General features: G+C 37.6%; 1 protein-coding gene across 3 annotated transcripts in view; it reads right to left on the reverse strand.

The window, feature by feature from the left end:
* Positions 1–7,252: 7,252 nt before the first annotated feature.
* SLC4A10 (solute carrier family 4 member 10) overlaps positions 7,253–22,868 on the reverse strand; it is a 257,305-nt gene continuing 241,689 nt past the window's right edge. For all 3 annotated transcript variants that reach the window (XM_027865793.1, XM_027865794.1, XM_027865792.1), the window contains 3 exons: positions 17,788–17,855; positions 14,881–14,997; positions 7,253–7,606 (listed from right to left, as the gene is read on the reverse strand). In XM_027865793.1, coding sequence (XP_027721594.1) covers positions 7,540–7,606; positions 14,881–14,997; positions 17,788–17,855 — 252 coding nt within the window. In that variant the 3' untranslated portion in view covers positions 7,253–7,539. The remainder of the gene's footprint in view (positions 7,607–14,880; positions 14,998–17,787; positions 17,856–22,868) is intronic.

The following is a 22,868-nucleotide window of genomic DNA, read 5'->3' on the forward strand; positions in this document are numbered from 1 at the left end:
CCATATTCAAAACAAGTCTCATATAATTTAGGCAAATGTGATTTTATGGCTTGAATTATGTAGAAGCTATCAGTTCTTTACTCCAGTCTATTAGTATGGATTGGACTCAGACCATTACAATCAAAATTAGCACAGACAGGTAATTAATAGCAGAAAAAACCCCAGAAGCTGAAGTTATCAAAAACATTTGAAGTGGGTCAGTGAGGATAATGAGTTGTAAAAAGGGTTGGATAAAAGATCACAGACATACAACTACAACTTTTCCTTTAAAATATACGATAAAGTTGAGTTTCTTTAACATATCAGCTAATACCAAATTTCCTGTTCATTAGTTGGATTATAGCTGTACCATCACTTAAAAATAAAAAATCCAGTTCTGTGATTTTACCAATATAGAGAATTCCTGGTGTGGAAACTCCTTCTACCAATGCAGTTCACTATGTTACCATCGTAAGGAGTTGCTTAGGGACACTGAGTTTTACTGATTGTTATTTTCTCCCCATGGCAGAAAGAGGACTTAAAACCAGGTCTTCCTAGTTTTCTACTTAAAGGCCATATTCATGACATCTCTCATACTTAAGAACTATTTATAAGGTGATTTTTTTTTTCAAAATTGAAGTTTCTTGATTGAACTGATTAACCTAGTGCAACTGGGCCTATCTATGTATAATTCCCTATCAGGAAGACACTCCGAATAAATACTAAGTCCTACTTCTGAAGTACAATAAGAGTCTGAAACACAAATTGAATAGCAATCTCTCTGTCATCTGCACTGACCATCTGTACCACCATTTAGGATCAAAACTCTAGTTCTGGATGATAAACCCGACTGTCATTTCCCTCAATTCCCCAAAAGATACAAACCTTTCTTTTGTGCCTACAAGGCAACTACAACAAATGGTTGTGTTTTTTGTTTTTTTTAAGTATTTAAGGACTGAATATGTGAATAATAATGGAGCAAAAAACAAGAGGCCTTCCAATGATGACTGATTAGAGAATTTAATCAACTTTAAAGGACAAAGGAATTAAAAGAATATGCAGAGTGAATCAGAAATACATTCTAAGTGTAAGAATATATTGAAGGTGTCAGGGATCTGGTCTCAGTATTGGGAAGGGATAGACTTATTTGGGAACATTAGAAGCAGTGTGATGACCATTTGGATGGATGATTGTTGGTACACATTTCAACTTCTCGGTTTTTCCCCCTATTAATTACCTGGTTGTGCTAACTTGATTGTAATGGTCTAGTAAAGTGGAGTGAAGGGTCAGCTACAGTTGTTTCTATTATGCTCATTCCCTAACAAGGCTGAATAGATGAGGAATTACTGTGCTTTAAGGTATGGCATGTGGACAGGCTTGTTACCTCAGAATTTATCTCTAACAGGAAACTGAACAGCTACTTAAGTTAGTACCTATTGGGGATTGGGGAATGGGGTTCTAAAAGTCCATCCCACGCATCCCTCTCTTCCTTCATAAACAGGGAATACTAAGCATAAATTTTTGCTTTAGCCCGTTGTTTTTTTTTTCTGTCTCCTGCTTTGTCTATCTGTTGGCTTATGCTGTGGATGTCACTGCCTCTTACAAGCCCCTAACTCATCAAAATAGTTGCATGTACTCTCATTCTCTGAGAAATCAGCACTGCAGATACTGGAATTCCAGGTCAATTAAGAGTTAGAAAAGAATTCTGCTTGTCTAGTAACTCTGGTAAGAGAGACTGGCATTGATATAGCTCTTAACTCAATAGTGCCTTACGTTCTCATTGATCCACCTGGTGAGGTAGGTAATTCCTATGATCTCCATTTTAAATATAAGGAAATAGAGGCTGAGACTTGCCCAAGTGTTCACAGCTATTAAGGTGAGGAAATGAAACTCAAACTTCGGTCATTTGATCTTAGAAGTAGATTTACAAGTGAGAAGGGACCTTAAAGATCATCTCGTCTAACTCTCCCATTTTAGAGTTCAGAAAACTGCAGCCCAAGTAGGTTTAATGATTTACTGAGACCATATGGGGAGTAGGTAAGAAAATATGGATTTGAACTCTAGGTCTTCTGACTTCCTAGTCCCATGCTCTTTGTACTGTACCCATAGTACCTTAATAGAGAAAGCAACTAAGGAAGCATTCACATCCATATTTCTTCATGCATTAGATATAAACTGAGTTCCTTCCCCTACTCTGATTATAAACCATAAGAAACATGCTCTTCACACTGAGCTAAAATTTTGAGCCAAATTTTTCTGATTGTGGCCCTACAATGGCTCCCTGTAGTTGATAGGATTAAGGCTGCACTTGTCAACCTGACCTTAAAGGCCCTCTCTCATCTGTCCTTACTCTACCTCACCATCCTCATCTCTCATTACTCTTCCAGCATGAATTCCTGTGGTCAAGTCACTTTCCTCATTGCAGTGATGGCCCCTCCTTGACCATATTTACTCATCTTATTTGGTTTTATTCTACTTGGAATGAACTTCCTTTTCTCTTTTACATATACCCCTATCCTGCCTGCCTTTCATCAATATTGTAGTCAAGTTCCACTATTTTAAGTCCACAGGGACTTTGTTTTTTTTTCTTTTCTTGATGACATTTGTTGTCCTTTAGCACACAATTTAGTATTTGAGGATGTTACGTGTTGCCTTCTTAAGTTTTGCACCCTTAAAAGTCTCTCCAGCTGGATTATAAGTGTCTCAAGGGCAGCTATTTGATAGTTACTCTAAATTTTCAGCTACCAGTGCCAGATAGGCAGGTAAAAGCTGTGAAAAGGGTTTATGTAATACTTCACACAGTAGGCCTTCAAGATGGAAAGAGCCACCATAAAAGCTTAAACTACAGGTACATTTTATTATCCTAGTATACTACTCATCTACTATGATATATATTATATTCAGAGCACTGCATGACTACCATGGGTCATTGATAAGGGCAAGGTGATGATGAGGCTCAGACAATTAACTGGCTGTGTGACCCTAAGCAAGTCACTAAACCTTTTACTGCCTCAGTTTCCCCAATTGTAAAATGGAGATAATAACAGCACCTACCTCACAGGGCTGTTGTGAGGATCAAATGAAATAATGTAAGTAAGTGCCTAGTACAGATCATGGCACATAATAGATGCTATATAAATGCTTATTCCCTTCCCCTCTCTTTCCATAGATAGGGTCAATATCATTACTCTCATTGTACAAGTGAGGCAGTGTAGGCATAGGGAGGCTTAATGATTTGTCCAAGGTCATATAGCTAATAAATGAGGAGCAAAGACTCAAGTCTCAAGTTTTCTAAACCCAAGTGCTATGTTCTTGCCTTTATACCTTATAACATGTGGATAGAAACCTATGATTTTAGGTTTTGGTGTTTTGACTCATGCCAGCAATACAAAGATATATAGCTAAGTTCCCAGGAATGGCGGTAAGGTGGGTAGGTGTGTGTGTGTGTGTGTGTGTGTGTGTACTCACACACGTGTTATTGGAATCAAAAGGAGTAACTACTGGCCATTTCATACTTCACTAAACTATCTTTAAAGGTCAACTTGCTCAGAGCTGATCTGCAGGGATGCATTTTCAGAACACTGATGCAAATATAAATGAATACAGAAATTTTGACGTACATGCAGGAATACCCTTAAAATATTACATAGCTAATTCTTCCTCACCTCCAGACCTTCTTGAAGCGGTCTACAAGTGTATGTGTCTGAATTGGTATCATCTTACCAGTTGATCACAACTTCAGAGGATTTTGTTTATTGGGCTGTAGGTCATGCCCCGGTCACTGAGACTCTTGAAACAAACTCCAAATCCCTAGTGGAAGGCTCAAGATGGGGTTTAGTCACTTGTAGTTTTGGGATTTCTGCACATAAAGTCAAGGTGTTGCCAATTATCCCTGAATATTAACCATTCAATTTCCATGTGATTTTATGGTATCCTTTCATATAGATTGTAAGCTTCCTGAAGGCAGAGATTTTTTTTTTCCCTTTTGTATTTGTACTTAATTGAAGGCTTGTCACATAGCGGGAACTTAGTAAATGCCTGGGCATTCACTGACCATAATCTTAAGGGAAAACGAATAGATTGACCGTCATCTTAGACCATTAAGTGATCCCTATATTATTTAATGTTATCACATTTTTTTCCAACTGTGTTTACATTAGCATTGTTCATAAAGCAGGTGCTTTTAGTTCTGCCTGAATTTGGAATCCAAGAACCTTGATTAGAACCCTGGAGTTCTTACTCCCTGTGGGTTCTTGGACAAATCATTTAATTTCTCTATGTCTTCAGTTTACTCATCTTGAAAAAGGGGCAGTTGGACTAGACAATCTTTAGTTCTACATCTTAGAATCTCATAACAATGGAGAAGCCTGAGATAGACATAAAGGAAGAAATAAATACCAGTGAGTACTACAGTGAAAATAGCTAATGGAAAAAAAGGATAAATTTGAATGGAAGATGTCCACTGCAGTTAAGAAGGAAAACCAAGTTGTAACAGCAGTGTACAAATGAAACTGAGAAAGATCTAAGGGTCACATTAGATCCTAAGCTGAACATGAAGCCTCAGTGCAAGGTTCTGTTTAAAACCCTAGGAAGATGAGGGTTTAAGATATGGTTAAAGCCAGATTTAAGAACTTCCTAATAGTTTAAAGAAGCCAGGTGTTCTTTTTCTAGAGATATTCAAGGACAGTGAATGGACCTGTCAAGGTGGGATAGTTTAATCTGTAATTTTATTGAAGATTCTGTAAGACAAAATTTAAACTAGCAGCAATGCTCAAAGAGAATACTCACAGAATACAGATTGTACTTTCAACTAATGGTGCAACAGTTCAAAGATAGCCAGATTTTTAAAAAGTTAATATTTTAGTAAGGCAGCATGGCTTAGTGGATACAAAGTGGGCCCATGAATACCTCCTTCTGCTATACTGGCTCAGTGTCTCCGGATAGATCATTTAACCTCTCAATGACCCAGAGGAACTTTTAGAAGTCTATGTATTACTGAGCAGTTTCTGAGCTGCATTAGGATTTTTCTCATTGACAGTTCCCAATAGCGAAATAACAGGTCTGACAAAAGGAAACAAAAATACAACCTGGGGACTTTTTTTTTTTTGCCCGGTGCCTAATGTACAGAATCAGACCCAATTGTTTCCAATTCAGCTAATGATGTCAGTGGTTTAAAGTGGTAATCAGGTCAAGTTAATTGCTTCTAGAATAACTTTTCTCCTAGGAAAGGAAAGCCACTAGTTCAGTTATTTCAGTGAAAGTGGATGAACCATCTTTGAAAGGCTCTGACCATTTGCTCTCCAGGCAGACTGTAGCCAATGAAATGGTCCTACCGACCATCCCAAAGTCCATACCATCCTCTATCCAACTTTTCCTAACTTTTAAGTTGAAAATGTAAGAAATCCAAGCAGTGGTGATGGCTTGATAAATATTGGGAGGAAAAAAAAAAAGTCTCACAAAATGACAAGCACTCAACATAAAATAGAAATGTGAAAGGAAATTAGTTAGGATAAATATTTATTTCCACGTAACATTTCTTAGTTGTGAAAAACACAATATCCTATTCACATGTACACTTCACTTAAACTTTGTAATAAATTACATCCAAGAAATTCAGCAATTTTGACCAGGAATATGAAATTAGAAGTAAATATATAACACTACATTTGCATTATATTTTGTGTGATTTCAAAATGTTGGGATTAACATAAGGATAGCATTAAAATTCACACAAGAACAGCGTGACTATTAAAAAATGCTCAGAAACAGAGAATGCCATTGGTTACAGTGATTGCTTAATAGTGTAATAGATGATCATGTGAAACTTTCACTTCACTATGATCCCTTTTTTTAATAGAAGCGTTATTAACATATCAAAACACAAGAAGGGTGCTTTGGGGGCTGACTGGCATGTATTTCTAGTCTAAATCATAAACCAATTAGAATGTTACAAAGTAGCATCTGTATTATTGAATACATGAAAACAATGCATTTAGAACAGGAAGTTTCTGTACTGTCACTGCATTTATAAATACAATCTTTTTTATTGTTATTAAATGCAAATCCTTCTTTGCATCGTTTAGGCTTGTTTCCATTTAAATAACCACTTTAGAGGGCTGTGAGAAATTTCTGGAAATGATGAGGTCGAGACTACTACAATAGCCAAGAGAATGCTACAAAACACTGCTCAGGGAATTTTTCCTCTTGCCATTGAGCACGGAAAACAAAATTGCTTTGAGTAAAAGTAATTAACGAATTGGAAGAACTCTGAAACCTTGCAAAAGTGAACGTTAAAAAAGAGTATAAGCTCAGTGGCCTATGGGCATTCCTGGAATCCCAAAACATTAAAATAGCTATTAGAATCAGTCATTATTGAGCTTCATTAAAAATGAATTAAAAAATTATTCTTCCAAATAGTACTCCAAAATTGGAAATAGCCTTCCCCTCTTCTACAAGCTTGGTAAAGATGGGATTACTTGGTACAGACTGAAATATCAATTGGAAATTCCCCTGGTCAGTAGCTGAAATGTTCAGTTTGAGGTTTATTTCTTGACAGCATGCATTTTTAATAGAACAGTATAAAAGCGTTGCAGGAAAAAAATCACAACTGGACACCTGTCAACCTCACATTAGAACAAGGTTCCAACCTGGCATGGAACGGGGCAGGATCCTCAGTGGTAGAGTTATTGTACACATGGGTATTTCTTATGTAATGATTCATCATGGGGTATGCTGCATGTGTATAAATAAATAAATGCTGATTTGGAAAAACTTGGTATCAGAGATAAAGAAACTTAACCACATAGTTCAGACAAAGGTTTATATTGAAAACATCCCCAAACTGTTTATAAAAGCTTCAGTTCATTGATTTTAGTATTTCCTATGATCCATACTGGACATTGTAATCACAATGCACATTCTGAATAAATGCTGTCTGAAGGTTTCCCTTCAATGTCTGTAATTGTTTTGAAACAAGATATGAAAAGATTTCTTTATTTTGATTCCCCCAAATGACTTTATGCTTCAGGTAATACAAATTTTAAAATATTAAATGCCTTTTATTGAATCAAGGAAGACAGCACAAATAGAATTACCTTAAAAAAAGAGCTTTCTGATTAACTTTTTGATTTGGATCTTTTGAAATAAGTCATTAATGCTAAGCTATAAAAATCAGAAAGAAGTAGGGTGACCTTTCAAATTTCCTTTGAATGAAATTTATAGGCATCACAAGGCCTACACAAGTAGTAAAATACAAGTCAATTCACGAGTCCTCTCAGAAAGCAACTTCTCTTAGGAGATTGATGATACGAATTTTAGTATTTATCAATGGTTAATCCAGCAAGGAACATATAGGTTCTTGCACTGGCTACCAGGGATGTTCACAAGGTTGTCTCACCACACAAAAGTTTTAGACAGAGGAACAAAATGAGTATTGCACTACTTACAGTGTGGGCGTGAGTTTGGGATGAGAGACAGAATTTACAATACATGATCAAAGCAGTTTTATTAATAATTGTGGCACTCTTCTTGTGTGTTTGTAAAAATAAATTGAAGAACAAGTCATAGACAAGTCTCCCTGTCAACACCTTTCCCTGAGTCAGCTTTCTTCTCTTTTCTGCCTTCAGTGCTGGAAGGGGGGAAAGGAAAAGTCTGTTACTGTCAATGCCACCATACCTTCTGTAAAAACTGCCTGATCCCCTTCCCTTCTCCTGAAAAGATGCCCTCCTTCAAAAAAAGAAAAAATCCCCCCAAAACCAGACTCCCCTCCCCCCCACCAAGATGCATTAATTTTTCATGCTACATAGCACAGACTGACCAGCAACAATTATACAACTCTGAACTGGGTAGGATACAAGCCATGGGCCAGAATTTCAGAGAGGGAAGAATGAATAAAATTGAAAGTTTTCAGACAGATCTGAAAGCATGCAAGATTCACACACTTGTCATTTTGGCAAATGAAATTGTTAATGATTGTTGAAAACACCCGTCAGGATACCATCTTAAGACAACACTGACACTTTGTTAAATGGAACAAACAGGAAGTCACAGTTGTTATTTCTTAGTTCTGCTGACCCTCGGTTTGCTTCCACCTTCTTCATTGAATGGTGCTTTGTGGGAGGAACATGTCTTGGTCCCTTAGGGCACATCTCCTTCATTGTGGAGAATGATTACACCCCATTAAAAAACTGTCCTCTAGCAGTCTGATGTCCACTTGGGAAGACCAAGCCTCACAGCCAGAAGAATGACCACTCCATTCACTTATATTCTGAATTTGCATAGTCTGAAAAGGGTTTTTATTTTATTTTATTCTCCAAATCAATTTGTTAATAATCTATACCTACTATGAAACACTTTATCTCCTTTTCTTTTTTCCCCCAAGACTCAAAAATTTTCCCACTATCACATTAGCTGGTTGGCTGGTAAATGTTAATTTAAAAAAAATGGACATACACATTATGTCGATGTCTGAATTGGAATCATTTAGGGGTCATGGCTTATGTCTCACTGCTCTGTGTTTTTGCACCTGCCTGAAGTATACTCTCCCTCCCCTTGGCTTTTTAGAATTTCTAGCTTCCTCCAAGACATGGCTCACTGAAAATTCTTTTAGGACTTTCCTTGTTATTAGTGTTACCTTTTCAAATTATTGTGTCTGTATTTTTCTGTTTACATCTTTATCTTCTTCCTCCTCCATAAAATGTAAGCTTCAGTGCTAGGTTGCTTCTTTTTTGGTATGTCTAATGTCTAGAAAGTGCTTTGTACACAGTGGGCATTTAATAAATGCTGATTCAATTGGATTATGAAGTGAAGCCTTAGTTAACTATGGGCCTTTACATAGTTTTTCCTGCTACAGTTACCACCCAAGCACCTAGGATAAGGTTCTTGTTATAACAGAGTCTCACTTCTGACCAACATGCGTGACTCTGAAGAGATTTTGCACGTCCCTAATCCTGATTTTTAGCCCTCAAGCTACTGATTCCTTCATGGCCGTTAGCTCACATTGTCAAATGCATTCTGAAAATGCTTTAGAATGATTTTATTCTTCCACTTTGCTAGAAACAGCCCTTCTCAGTTGTCACCATCACCAGGCACCATCAGGTAAGGAGTGCCCGAGCTTCTGCCATTCATGGCAGGCTGCCAGATCTCTGAGAGCTAGTGTGAGCATCTGTGGCACCCTGGGTTGGAGCCTGCCACATGCCTCAGCACATACCACTTACAGGTCACAGCGAAACGACTTTCTTTTCTTTCATTTGCTTTTCTCATGAGAAGGGATGACAGTATGCACATGATGTGCTGAGAGCCTTAATTCTATATTTTTAAATCCTCTACATATCTCAATTTCTTCTCCTTCCATTCTTTCCATGTGACAAGTTTTAATGACTGTCTTCCAATGTAACAACATCTCCTTGAGTCCTACCTGGTTCTTAGTGAGTTATTCTTGCTCTGTGCACTGCACTCGGGATGCACCCCACTTTTAAAAAGGCAGAGATCTAGCAGCCATTAACGTTGTTCCAGAGGATGTCTCTGGGAAATGCCAAGGCCTGTGTGTTACATAGATTTGTATCCAATATGGTACCTACCACACTCCTGTCTTCTCCAGCAGGTCCTCCCCTCTACCCCCGCCCACTATCATCTACACCTTTTTTATCTTCCTTCAATCTCACTTCCTGCTGCCCATTAACAACTCCCATTTTCCTCTCATTTTTAAAATAAGCTCATTTTCCTGCAATCACTTCTCAATAACTAACAACCCTTATCATTCCTTCCCTCCTCAGCTAAGTTCCTTTAGAAAGCCAGAGACACTAGGTGTCTCTAGTTCATTCTTCTCACTCTCTTGTAAAGCCTCTGCAGTCTGACTTCTGTCTTCATCATTCAACAGAAACACAGCCTATTCCAAAGTTACCACTGATCTCTTGATTGCCAACTCTAGTGACTTTTTCCCAGTCCTTATCCTTTTTCTGAAGCATTTGCTACTGATGATCACCTTCTCCTGAATATCATTTCTGTAGGTTTTTCTCACATTTCTTTTTCATGGTTTTCGTCCTACCTGCATATCTGTTCCTTTTTTAGGGTCCTTTATTAGATCTTCGTTTATGTTGTGCCCACTAATCATGAACATTCCCCAAGGCTCTATCCAGGGGCTTCTCTACTCTCTTTTCTCTCTGTCCATCTGTCTCTGTCTCTCTGTCTCTCTCTCCATCTCAATTGGTGATTGCATTAATTCCTATGATATGATTCTCAGATCTATATATTCAGACATTGTCTCTCCTGAACTCCAGTCACAAGTTTTGGCAGCAGACTGGATAGGTGAGGCAAGAGTGATTGAGTTGAGGATCTTCCCAAGATTGCGACCCTGGGTGAATGGAAGGATCATCGTGCTCTTGATGATAGCAGGAACATTGTGAAAAGTGGAGGACTTCAGGGAAAAGACAATGAGTTTTTCTTTTGACATATTGAGTTTGAAATGTCTAAAGGACACAGTGCAAGATTTCCAAAAGGCAGTTGGTAATGCAGGAGAGGTATTCTCTACCAGTTCATCCTCACTGCCTGGAAAGGTAAGTATTTTTCCTTATGATAATTAAAGATGATAGGACACTGACTGAGTGGAGTATCAGGATACAATTGAAGGAGTAAATGTTTCAGAGAAAAATAAAAAGTGCTCCAGGCATTCAAGTAATTGAATCTCATAAAAAAAAACAATCACCTCTCTAGCTCTTGTTTAGTCATTTTGTTGTGTCTGACTCTGTAAACCTGTGAACCATACCATACATGGGGCTTTCTTGGCAAAGATACTGGAGTAGTTTACTTCTCCAGTGGATTAAGGCAAGCAGAGATTAAGTTACTTGCCCAGGCTCACACAGCTAATAAGTGCCTCAGGCTAGATTTGAACTCAGGTCTTCCTGACTTCAGGCCCATTGCATTTAGCTGCTCCTCTCTAATGCCACTGATATGTGATTCCTACATACATTTGCTCAGCAGCAATAGCAGAGAGTTCTGATATAGCTCCTTCTAATTACATGGATAGCAGTCTCTGTGAAGCAATGGACTTCAAGTTGGATGAAAGTTCACTCTCAAAACTACAGCCCAGACTCAGTCCCACCTAAGGATTTTTAATTCATCATGGCAGTGAAGATTTTAGATCATAGGTATGGGTTTTACAGTTAGTCCTCTTAACTGCCTTGGATCATTTATTTATATTTTTTACAAATTCATGTTGGCTGAAATACAGTTAGAACAGAGAAACAAAGAGGACTCATTGGCGTAGAGTATTTGTTGAAGGAGTGATGAGGACAACTTCAAGAACCAGAATAGCTAGTCTAGTGTTATATATAATCTTTCTTTCATTTAGGAAACACCCCAGGCTATGTCATCTCATGTTATTTTCATGTTTCACTGAATTTAATTAGTGCTTTACCTGTTGGGGAATTTTGTGGATTTTGAAAGCTACAGGACTCGGCAATTACTGAACTGGATAATCCATTTCAAACTGTCCCTAACTGAAATAGTGCTATTTAAATGGTACTTATTTCAAATGACCCATCCAGTATGTTGGGCTAGAACCAGCCAATACTTGTATATCACTTGTATTTTCTGCATAATATAAAATGAACCCTTTGATCAGATGTGCTGTTATTTAAAGGTGTTTCTTACAATCTCCCTTGAGTCTTCTCTGAAGTATTTGATAGATGAAAGTACGTGAAGCAATTGCCAAATACAACTGTTATAGTTAACTTCACTTACAAAAGGCACTCCAAAATATCCTGAATGGGCACGAAACCTCACACTCTAAGGTCTTCTAGGGCAAATAGCTACCAGCAAAGGGTGGAATAAAAAGAAGCCAGCTCTGTTGCCATCAGCTGAGATCCAGGGTGCAACTCCAGAACCTAATGTGTTAATATTCTCAAGGTAATTAAGATCCAAGTCCTCAGCTACCAACCGTACCTTGAGGTCTTTTTAGACCAAGAGGCATGCCAGGTTATGCCAGGGTATAAACATTACACAGCCCCTTTGCCCATAGTAGGTACTCAATAAATGTATGTTGTATTAACAGGTGAATGCATGAGTAAATGAATGAATGATGCTTGTGGCATACCTGCTGGTTATACGTTGATTCCCTCATTTGGCACTGAGTGTAATAATGTTGCTACTGTTCTCAGAATTTCTTGATAATCCCTATTTCCATTGGGATTCCATAGCTCTACATCTGAATAGCATTAAAGGACACATAAGAAGTCTTCGCTTGGGAGGTATACCCTTTGGAATGCAGAGAAGCTAGATGAACCTTCTCTTCAGTGCAGTATAGGCAGTGTAGTAAAGTGGGAAGGGGCTATATTAGGGGTCACAAGTCTTGGATCCTAAACACCGATCTTCCATTCACTATTCATCTGACTTTAAATAAGCCACTTAATGTCTCTGGTCTTTAGTTTTCTCATCTGTAAAATGGAGATAATAACACTTACTTCGCCCTACTTCACAGTGTTACTGTGATAATCAAGTGAGGACATGTTATGTGAAAGCACTTTATACATTAAAAAATATTTTTTTAAGTGTAAGCTATTACTCTAGAAATATTTTGAAACTACATCAGTGAGAACCCATCACTGGTCATTAAGAGTAGACATTATTGACTACACTCCAAAATGATTCCTTTAAATGGAATGTTAAAATTACATCGAGTTATTCTCTGAAGTCAATCTGTAAATGTGCTGGTAATTTAAAGAAGCATTTAAAGAAATAATCTTTTCTGGTAAAGGGCAGTACTTGAAAACTTTTGGGTCTGGTATTTAGTTTAAGGAACACTTAACATTAGAACACTTAGCATTAGAACATATTAACTGTTGGCTTGAGTCAAAGCAAAACAGATGGACAGTCTAGGCTGCTGGTCTAGTTAATACAGGAAGACACACAACAGTGACTGAAGTAAGCCGTTCTACAAACCAGATTGTCCTCCCTTACTTGTACAGCCTCCTTGTTCTACGTTTCATTTGGCACACAGTAAGTGCTTAATAAATGCTTTTTAAAAAATCATTAATTTTTGTCCTGCAAGCCTGGCCTTCACACTGAACACTAGTGAAATGTCTTTACAAAGACTTTTTTTTTTCTGTTAGGACTTTAGGATCAGTCAATACAAGAAAACAGATTTCTATGTAAGTGGACAGCTCCCCTTTCTAGAATCCTTCAATATTTCTCCAAAACTCTTAGATGGTCACAGAAGCATTATGGATCATTCTATACAAAATAACAGAGTTATTTTGAATACTGAGATTAAATAGGTCTTAGAATAAAAAGTCACTTCTATGGAACCAAGTAGAGAAGCTCACAAAGGCTTTTGCCCCCAGAAACAGAGAACAAGCAATAAAAAGTCTGTGGTGAGAACTAATGAGTCACTTAGTGTTTTAGCAATAAAAAATAAAATAAAACAAAACAAAAGAGAGACATGTCAGTGAGCTGGTTTGTGAGCTTCTGAAGTTGAGCCTCTCTGGATTCCCTATGTGTCTTGTTTATGCAGTTGAGGAAGAGAGACAACATTGAAGCAGCAGCATGCCATTTTGGGGTGACAAAAATTAGCAACAAGAGGTGCAGGTTTTACTATTTTTCTATTCCTTCTGTCAAGCAGACCCTCTCTTGTGCCCATGTTCTCGACCATTTCCACAAAGCAAGACTCCTGGTGTTTGTTTGGATGCATTGGGTAGTACATACAGGGAAGATGCCCAGTTTATGCAATTTAAAAAATCAAGGTGTTCCTTTTTTTTCTTTCTAAGGTAAAAAAGACTAATGCCAGGCTTGAATTGCTTAGTATAGCATGGCAAGAACATTTTTTAATTGATGTATGAGGGTTTTGTCTACACTCTCGTGAATAGGTGGGCTTCCAAACCCCCTTGAAGCATTTGGCCAACTGCCCCAGGGTGTTTCAGTTCAAGATGTGGGCCTGAAGCTAGGGCACTCCATGCCTTTTGCCTCCCCAAAACTTACACAGAATACAGAGGCTGATTGGGTTTTTAGAAGACACCATTTAACATAAGGGGATGCAATCAAGGAATAGGTTTGAGGGAGAGGGTCTTACCTTTGGGGAATCAGCTTCTAGAGTGATTTAGGAAGGGGAGCTTATGACAGAAATGTAATATGAAACAATCAGGTAGAAAAAGTTAATTGAAAACTTATGGAAATAAAAGAAAATATCAGTTATAGAAAACATTGCAGCTAGTTTCCCCAAATCCCTTGATCACTCTCAAGCAGAAAGAAATACTGCTATGACCCCAGTCTGCCATTTATGTTTCAGGGGTGATTTAATTTCTGAGTTATGAAGTCAGAGAAATTCATCAGAAAAATCAGATATATGTTGGAATTCAAGGGCAAAAATCTGCTTTCTACGTGCACATGAAATTGCCCACAAGTGACAAACATGTGCCCATGCACACACACAGAGAGGGAGAGATTAGGATTTCCAAGAATTGAAAGTTTTCTAGTGGGCAGTATGTGAAGACCCCCAGATGAGCAGGTGGGGTGGAGTAGATAAAATTAGGAAGCCAATACAACTGTTACATGTGGAACATGGGAAGGAGGGAAAGAGTGATGGTGATTAGGAACTACAAAACATCATCAGATATCTACAGTGCTTCTTGCCTGAAGCAGGTCAGGAAAAACAACTTTATAGGAGGCTCAGATGAATAAATGACAGCTTAGGAAATGTTTCAAATGGTGTTTTGGTCTGAGAATGAAATTTTTGGAAGCATCTTAATTTTGTTTCTAAATATAATTTATGCCTCAATTTTAAAGATTTCTCTGTACAAACTTAAGTTTTCAATTTGATGGTAAATAGATTTTTTTCTTTAGCTAACAATTTGAGGTTCTAAAATGCCTGGGATTAATACATCATGCCGTTATTACTAAAAAAATTCAAACCTTTTAGAAGGAAAGCTTGACTCCTTATCTTTTGAGTTTTCTGAGGTGATCAGAAGGTTCCTCCACAATGCCGTTTTTGTCATTTCATCAGAAATGTTAATCACAGATGGATCATCTCTAGATGGGAGTTCATACAAAAGTAAAAAAAAAAAATTAACTACTTAGGCTGCCAGCACCAGTGGTCCAGTAATGATATAAAATGCAAGGAAAGTATACCTCTCGACAGAATTGTCTATGGCAGAGACCTTTGCAGTCTTCTATGTGATTCTTTCAAACCAAATAACCGTGAAAAATGAAAATCCAAAGCCAATTCCCAATATCCCAGGCATGTAAGCCATTGAGTCGAGGCAGTGATTTCCTTATCCAAATTCTAGTTCTGTTCTGTGGTTCATGCGCCCAAGAATTCTTCCTATGACTTGCAGACCTTTACTGTCATGACATTTATTGTCTCCAACTCTCTACACTCTGGGAAGGAAGCACCTCAGAATCAAATTTGGGATGGTCCCAAAGATGGCTTCAAGAATGAACACAACTAAACGGCAATGGCAAGGAGCCAGAAGGCTGCCGATAGGGAACCATAAGAAGGGAGATTACAGAAGCCAAGCAGACAGGATAGGATGACTTGTTGTAGCAAAATGCTGGAAAATGCAGAAGTCACAACTGGACCTCATGTTGAGAAGAGTAGTTTTTGCTTTCATCATGCTTCGAATAGAACGTAATTCCCTTGAGAGAAAGGACTGTTTCATTTTTTTGTCTTGGTATTCTCAGCATCTAACACTGTCTAGCACACAGTAGGCACTTAATGAATGCTTAATGAATATCTTCAGGTTGAGAGTCAGTTTCTCTAGTTCCCTCTTCCTCAATGGTCTTTTGAAGAAACCCTACATGTTCTAACTCTGTGTGATTGTGGGCATTCAATTAATAAGCATTAAATGCCAGGTACTGTGCTAAGTGCTGAGGATACAAGGACAAAAAAAAATGAAACAATCCTTGTTCTCAAAAAGTTTAGATTTTTAGCTTCTCTAGACCTCAGTTTTATAGTCTGTAGAATGGAGAAATTGTTATACTTGATAAGCTCTAAGGACCCCACCTTTTGACTCTATCAGTCTATAATTCTATGGGTCTTCTGTGGGTCACACAGCAAATATGTGTCAGAGTTAGGACTAGAAATTAGGTCTTCCTGTTTTTGAGTTTATCTCTATATACACTATTTCACATTAATTCTCACAAAGTCCCTAAGAGGGAAAGAAATACCTTTGCTACCTATGCTCAGTTTTAAGGGGTAAATAATCATAAAAGATCTTAGAATCTAGTTTTAATGTTAGACCCTGTAAAGCAAAATGTTTCTGTTCTATCTTATTCTTTAATATTGCAACACATATAAAGTGCCTCCATGGGGGACAAACCATTTTTATTAACATGATTCCAAATTATCCAGAATTATTTTGATAGTATAAATTTAGTTTTAAATATGGTCACAAAGTCATAAATTAAAAAAATTAAGATAAAAGTTGTAGCAGAGAGAAATATAGTTTTCTGAAAAAATATTTGGAAATTTTTTATAAATTTTAGGGTTGAAATATGTAAATAAATAGCTATTTGTAGCTCTGAAGAGTGCTACCTTTGGAAGAATGATATGATGTACATTAACACACAATTTTTTTTTTTTTTGGCTAGGGAATGGGGTTAAGTGACATGCCCAGGGTCACACAGTTAGTGAGTGTTATGTCAGACTTGAACTCAGGTCCTCTTAACTCCAGGGCCCTATCTCCAGGGCCCTAACTCCAGTGCTCTATCCACTGCGCCACCTAGCTGTCCCCAACACACACTTTTAAAATTTTACATGGCTCACATATTATGTTAGCTACAATAAAGGCCCAATAGAAATTCCCTTTGAATCAACTTTGTGCAAAAAGAGAAAAATTGTGGTTTGTAGATTTTTTTTTTAAGAAATTACTGATCTCATTGGGATGGTTAAGTCTTTCAAATCAGGAACTGAACTGAAATTCCACTGAGAGTTCTCATAGACGAATTGCTACGTGTAATAAGAGTTTAAGGGTTAATATATAATGTTCACCAGTTGATTAACTTAGGGAGTAACCATTAAATTTGCCATAGAATCTTCCATCTCTTGTCTCCAAGTTTTAGCGCTCACTGTCTTTCATCACCCCCCATCATCCCATCTTACTTTCCCTGGCTTCCTTCAAGACAGTTCAAATCCCATCTTTTGCAGAAGGCCTTTCCCAATTGCCTACCTGCTAATGTCTTCCCTTTTTAGATTATCCTCCAGCTACTTTCTCTCTATGTTTATGTTACTAGTAATTTATATATTCTCTTCCTCATTAGAATGCATGTTCCCTGAGGGTAGGCACTGTTTCTGTCTTCCTTTGTATCCCTTTTAGCAGTGGGCCTGGAATACAGCAAGTGCTTAATATACACTTGCAGTCTAATTGTTGGCTGAGAACTGAAGCTTGACTTAAGTCTGGTCTTATTTTCTAAGTGGATTAGACCAAGGGTACTTTCAAAGAGAATATAAACAAAAGAATTTAGGAGACGGTAAGATTTTAGGGATTAATTAGTCCAATTGTTCATATGTTTACTTCTAAGGAAGCAGACAACCAGAGTGGGAGGAGACTGACCCAAATTCATACAACTGAGTGTGTGAGATCACATTGTTGAGGGACAGAACCCAAGGTTACACAGCTGAATGTGGCAAAGCTAGGCCTAAAACTCAAGTTTGGTCTCCTGACTCCCATGCTACCTCTGGACTTCGGCAACAATAGAAATTTATCCACTTATCAAATTCAAAAATAGAATTCATTGTGCTTCAGTGCCTTTTCCTGTTGCCAGAAATGATGCTTTTTAAAGGTCACAGATTAAACACTTATATTAAAGAAAGTACCTTACCTATAATGCCCTTCCAGTGGGAGCTGCACTGTGCCCTCATCTTCCATGGCTAACATACTTTGTTCTTCCTGGGAAGACAACATTCAAAGTCAGTACATTACACCTGATAGTTCTCCATTTTACTTTAAAGAACAGGTATGAATTAATGTTTCATTAGCTTGTTAACCCTAAGAACCTCTCCTTTTTTGTATTTATTAATGTTAGCATGAGTTCTTTTAATAAAACATCAGTTACCAAGAACACAAGTAATTAAGGGTGTGTTACCTCAAATGATATAATTTGAGTGTTAACAACAATCTTTTTCATGTCACTCAATGGAAAATCTGATTCATTTTCAAAAAGAGTTTTTATATGAATTTTTTTTTAACTGTGAACTAAATTTGCCGTTATGTAATGAGGACTTCAAGATTTTGGACTATGTTCCAGAATATTATCCAGGGAGTTTGTGGGATGTACTCCTCCATATATTTTTCAAGTAAGGGGAAGCAGTTTTCTTTTTGAGGTGATTGAAATGCAGGCTTGCCTAAAGACTAGAGGAATGGTCCAGGGGCCTTCTCAAGGGTCATCCAGCATTAAATCACATGGTTGAAGTTTTCTTTTGCAATTTATATTTTTTTCTCCTTCCAAAAAAAGGAGAAAAGATCATTTGGAGAGGTCATAATCAAGAATAAGAATGCAATGAGGCTCCTAAGGTGAAGGCATTTTCTTTCGCTGTTACATAAATGATCAAGTGCCTTGCAGAGCTTTGAATCCATACTGCCCAGATAAAGTTATCCTTAATGGCTACTATAAAATATAGTAAGTGGAATACTGTGTTATTTATGGTATTGAGTATAAACAAACTGTTATCACCGTACCAAAGAGAAGGTTTAGACATTTCTAGGTTATGACTCAGAGTCCATGTGCCAGTCTGGAAAGGGGCCAACGAAACTCTCCAAGTTTGAAGAAATATTAAGGACCATTTAAAATCATTAAGATTGTTGAGTTGGTCATCAAATCATCAGTTTTAAATTCTTGACCATGGGGCAAACTCTTTCAATTCTATCTGTTACCAAGATGAAAATGTCAAAGCTTGACTGTCTTAAAACTACTTTATGATGGATTTCATTAATATGTTTTTTATGCTTACCACATAAAAACCCAGATAATTTGCATTTGCCTCACTAACAGACCTGTCTCAGGGTACATTATGTTACATTTAGATCCGAACAACCTTCAGGAGTGTTGTGCATTTAGCTATAGTTTATTGGCCTTGGGAGATAGCTGGTTTGCAAAAAAATAATAATAATAAAATAGGCTATAGCATATACATTGCTCTGACCTATAATTCCATCATGGGGAATATAGGAGAATAGCAAATGCATCCTGCCAAAGTGGAAAGTTAACACCTGCCACATGATGAGTAAAATAAAAGTGGAATGTATGACAACAAGAAAATCATAAAGTGATTTCAAAAGTCATTCTTCCCTAGAAAATGAGTTAAAGACTTGAATGCTGAAGGAACACTTCCCAAATGAAATAGCTCTCTCTATAATGCAACACTTCTTTCCATGGTTCTCCAGTGAATGATAAGCATTATATATGGTGTATTCTTTCTAACTCTGAATAAAATATCAAGTACTTCAGTGAGAAAAATAAATCTAAATTGTGCAGAGATGAGGTCATAGCTAACAATGGTCAGTCAACCTGATGGTGGAGAGCCAAGACCAAAGCTTTGAGAACAAGGATGTTTTTTCCCCCTTAGATGATTTTCCACTTTTCTCTCAAATTACTTTCAATAATTATTTTGCACTCTGTGGCTTGTTAGCATGCGTGGGCTTTATACAAGTCATAATTCCATCCAAACAAAAACTCATCACCTCTAAAGATAGCTTTTCCAAGTCATGCTTATCTGAAAAGAAAGGTGGCAGAGCATCGGCTGCTTTCAGTGCCAGAAGGAAGCTGGGTGGGCCTGCAGGAGCACAGAGACGGCATGCTGCGTCCCTCAGGCATCTCAATAAGGAAACCAAAAAAAAAAAAAAAGAGGCATGCTTCTTGGGAGGAGCATTTACTCAGACACAAGGGGTCAGTCACATGGATTGACCTCAACACGATCACTACCCCAACTTACATCAACCTTGTGGAAGAACAGACGTTAGAGGAGGCAGTTCCACCATAACGCCATTCTGGGAATTCATGCTATGGGAGGGGCTCAAACGTAAAAATATGCTTTGCAACAAAGTCCTTGAATCACTTCAGTTACCAAGCCCTCTTTGATGGGGCTCAGCCACTTTATACATAATCCTATTCTACAGTGAATAGTAAGAGATCTAGGGTCTTTGGAGGGTGAGGAACGAGGTAGAGGAGTGGGTAGGGCACTGTACCTAGAGGCAGGATAGACTTGAATTCGAACTGCCTCGGACACTGTGTCACTTCCTCTTCTCAACCTCGGTTTCCTCATCTGTAAAATGGTGACCATAATAGTGCCAATCTCATAGGGTTGTTATGAAGGTCAAATGAAATTTTATTAATATATATAGAGGGAGAGAGAGAGGGAGAGAGAGAGAGACAGACAGACAGACAGACAGACAGACAGACATAGAGGAAGACAGAGAGACAGAGAGAGAGAGAGAAAGAAAGAGAGAGAGAGAGAGAATTCTTTGCAAAACTTAGAAGCACCATATAAATGGTAGCTCTTTTCCCAAGGATGTCTGAGTGCTTGGCAAATACTTGGCAAATATGAACAAATGAATAATCACATTTAAAATAGATAGTCCTAGTTGCTCAAAGTATTTTTCAGACTAATAACTAAGGACAGATATTGGTATTCTTTTGCAAAAAATAGGAACCTAAGACCCGGAGAAGTTAAATGATAAACCCAACATCAATCAATCAACCAATTATTTCAACACATTTATTGAGCTATAGATGAGTACCTGTAAAGCACAAAGAGGAAGTTTTTAAAAATGTGAGGTCTATAGGACTCTGTCAAGAACTTACACTGTAGTTGGGGAAATAAAGCATATAAACGTGGTGCCAAGCAGTGAATTATAACTGCCAAATAACCATCATTGACAAAAAGTGATCCAGAAAGAAGAAAAATTCCTTGAGATGAGATAGTCAATGAAGGTTTTCACAAAGGAGGAGAGGTAAGATTTGAGCTAAACTGCAAAAGGGAAGTAGGATCTAGATAGCCATAGAATAAGGCATTTGCTTTACAGTAGGGGTGGTGTTGGTGTTGGTGGTGGCCACAGGGGATACAAGTGGATTTATGTTGGGGAAGCAGAGGGAAATGAGATTTAAAGATGGGAATATCAAGCTGATGACGTTGAACTTTGATGTGTGTGTTTGTGTGTTTGTGTGTGTGTGTGTGTGTGTGTGTAGTATAGTCTTTTTTTCTTTGTTCATTTCTTTATTACTATAATCTTTATCAAATCTGTGATACAGATAAGAATATCTCTTAGGTGTCATAGTTCCCCAAAAATGCTCTTTTTAAGAAATAGTTGGCATTTGTCATTATTGAGGAGCAAGTGGTTGTTTCAGAAAGAGCTCTGGACTTCTCAGAAGTCTCCAACCAAGGGTCATTTTCAAGTCCTGCTTTGTCTTTAAGTGTATGACCATGAGTAAATCTTAACTTAAAATCTCAGCCCCAGTTTTGTCCTCTGTGAAATACACTACCTATGTCTGAGAACTGTTCTGATAATTAATAAATATAGGTGAAAGTATTTTGTAAATGGTAAAATTCTAGAAAAGTTTAAATTGTTATTGCTCCTATTTTATAGAATGTGACTTTTTCTACACAAACCAACAAATCTATGGTCCTTGAGATGCCCAAAGCATAACTTCACCCTTGGGCAAATAAAAATTCTGATTTAACCACTTTCTAAATCAAAAATAAAAGTCTCAGTCACATTAGGATTGTATAATGGATAGAATGCTGGGCCTTGAGTCAGATACTTCAGACACTTATTAGATGTATGACCCTGGGCAAGTCACTTAATTTCTGTTTGCCTCAGTTTCCTCAACTGTAAAATGAGAGTAATATTGGCATCTACCTCATAGAGCTGTTGTGAGGATAAAATGAGATAATATTTGTAAAGCACTTAAAACAGTGCCTGGTACATCTTAGGTCCTATATAAATGCTACTGTATCTCTTCTCTTCCTGGGCTCTTATAGTCATTAAACTATAAATGAATTAAGGACCAGGCAGACAAGTGGGAAAGCATTCTTAATCTAAAGCCTCTATGAATACAAGACATTATTCTTGTTATTACCATTATCATTAAGTTACTAAGGTATCATCAAGCACCACAGTTTAAAGCCCAGAAAAGCAAGACCAACCATTTCCATATGGTAGAAGAAAGGGCAGCTTTAGTGGATTGGTGGCTGGTCTGAGAGTCAGGAAGAACTGAATTCCCAGCATATGGGCTGAGAGACCCTGAGCAAATCTCCAAAACACTCAGTGCCCCAAGCAGTCCTCTAAGACTAAATTGCAATGAAGGTGCAGACTTGTTTTGGTAAAAAAAAAAAAAAGTGCCTCACCTGGAGCCCCTTGTACAGTACCAACAAGGTACAATTGCAAAGCCACTTTTTTTTCTGATAATTTTAAAAAATGCTTTGAGTAGGACATATTCAGAAAGACAAGGAATTACGGAATAAGAAGCTCATCCAATATCCTTTGAAAATATGGACATTTATTGAAAATTCAAAAATTTTCAGACTTCTGAAAAGTCCTCCCAACGGCATCCAATTACTGCATTTGGAAAAATTTCTACAGACAAGAGATTTCCTCCTAGTTTCCAATTCCATTACTTCTCTTTATTTTCATTAAGCATTGCTTACTAGCTTCTACCTTTCCAGACCAAGCCCTAGGATTGTGCTCAGCCACCAAGTACTCAAATGATTGCTACCTCAATGGGTGCATTTGTAGGTTTTCCTATGTCTCTTTGCTGTGGGTGTTATGTCTCTCCAATAGACTGTAAGTTTCTGGAGGACCTTGTCTTCTATTTCTTTTGTCTCTCCTCTAATGCTTCCATACATGGTGAATATTCAACTGACTTATACTCAACATGAAGCAGATGACTTTATAACTTTCTCACAG

Source organism: Vombatus ursinus, unplaced genomic scaffold, assembly GCF_900497805.2.
Source record: "Vombatus ursinus unplaced genomic scaffold, bare-nosed wombat genome assembly UNPS02014779.1, whole genome shotgun sequence".
In the NCBI taxonomy this organism is placed as follows: domain Eukaryota; kingdom Metazoa; phylum Chordata; class Mammalia; order Diprotodontia; family Vombatidae; genus Vombatus; species Vombatus ursinus.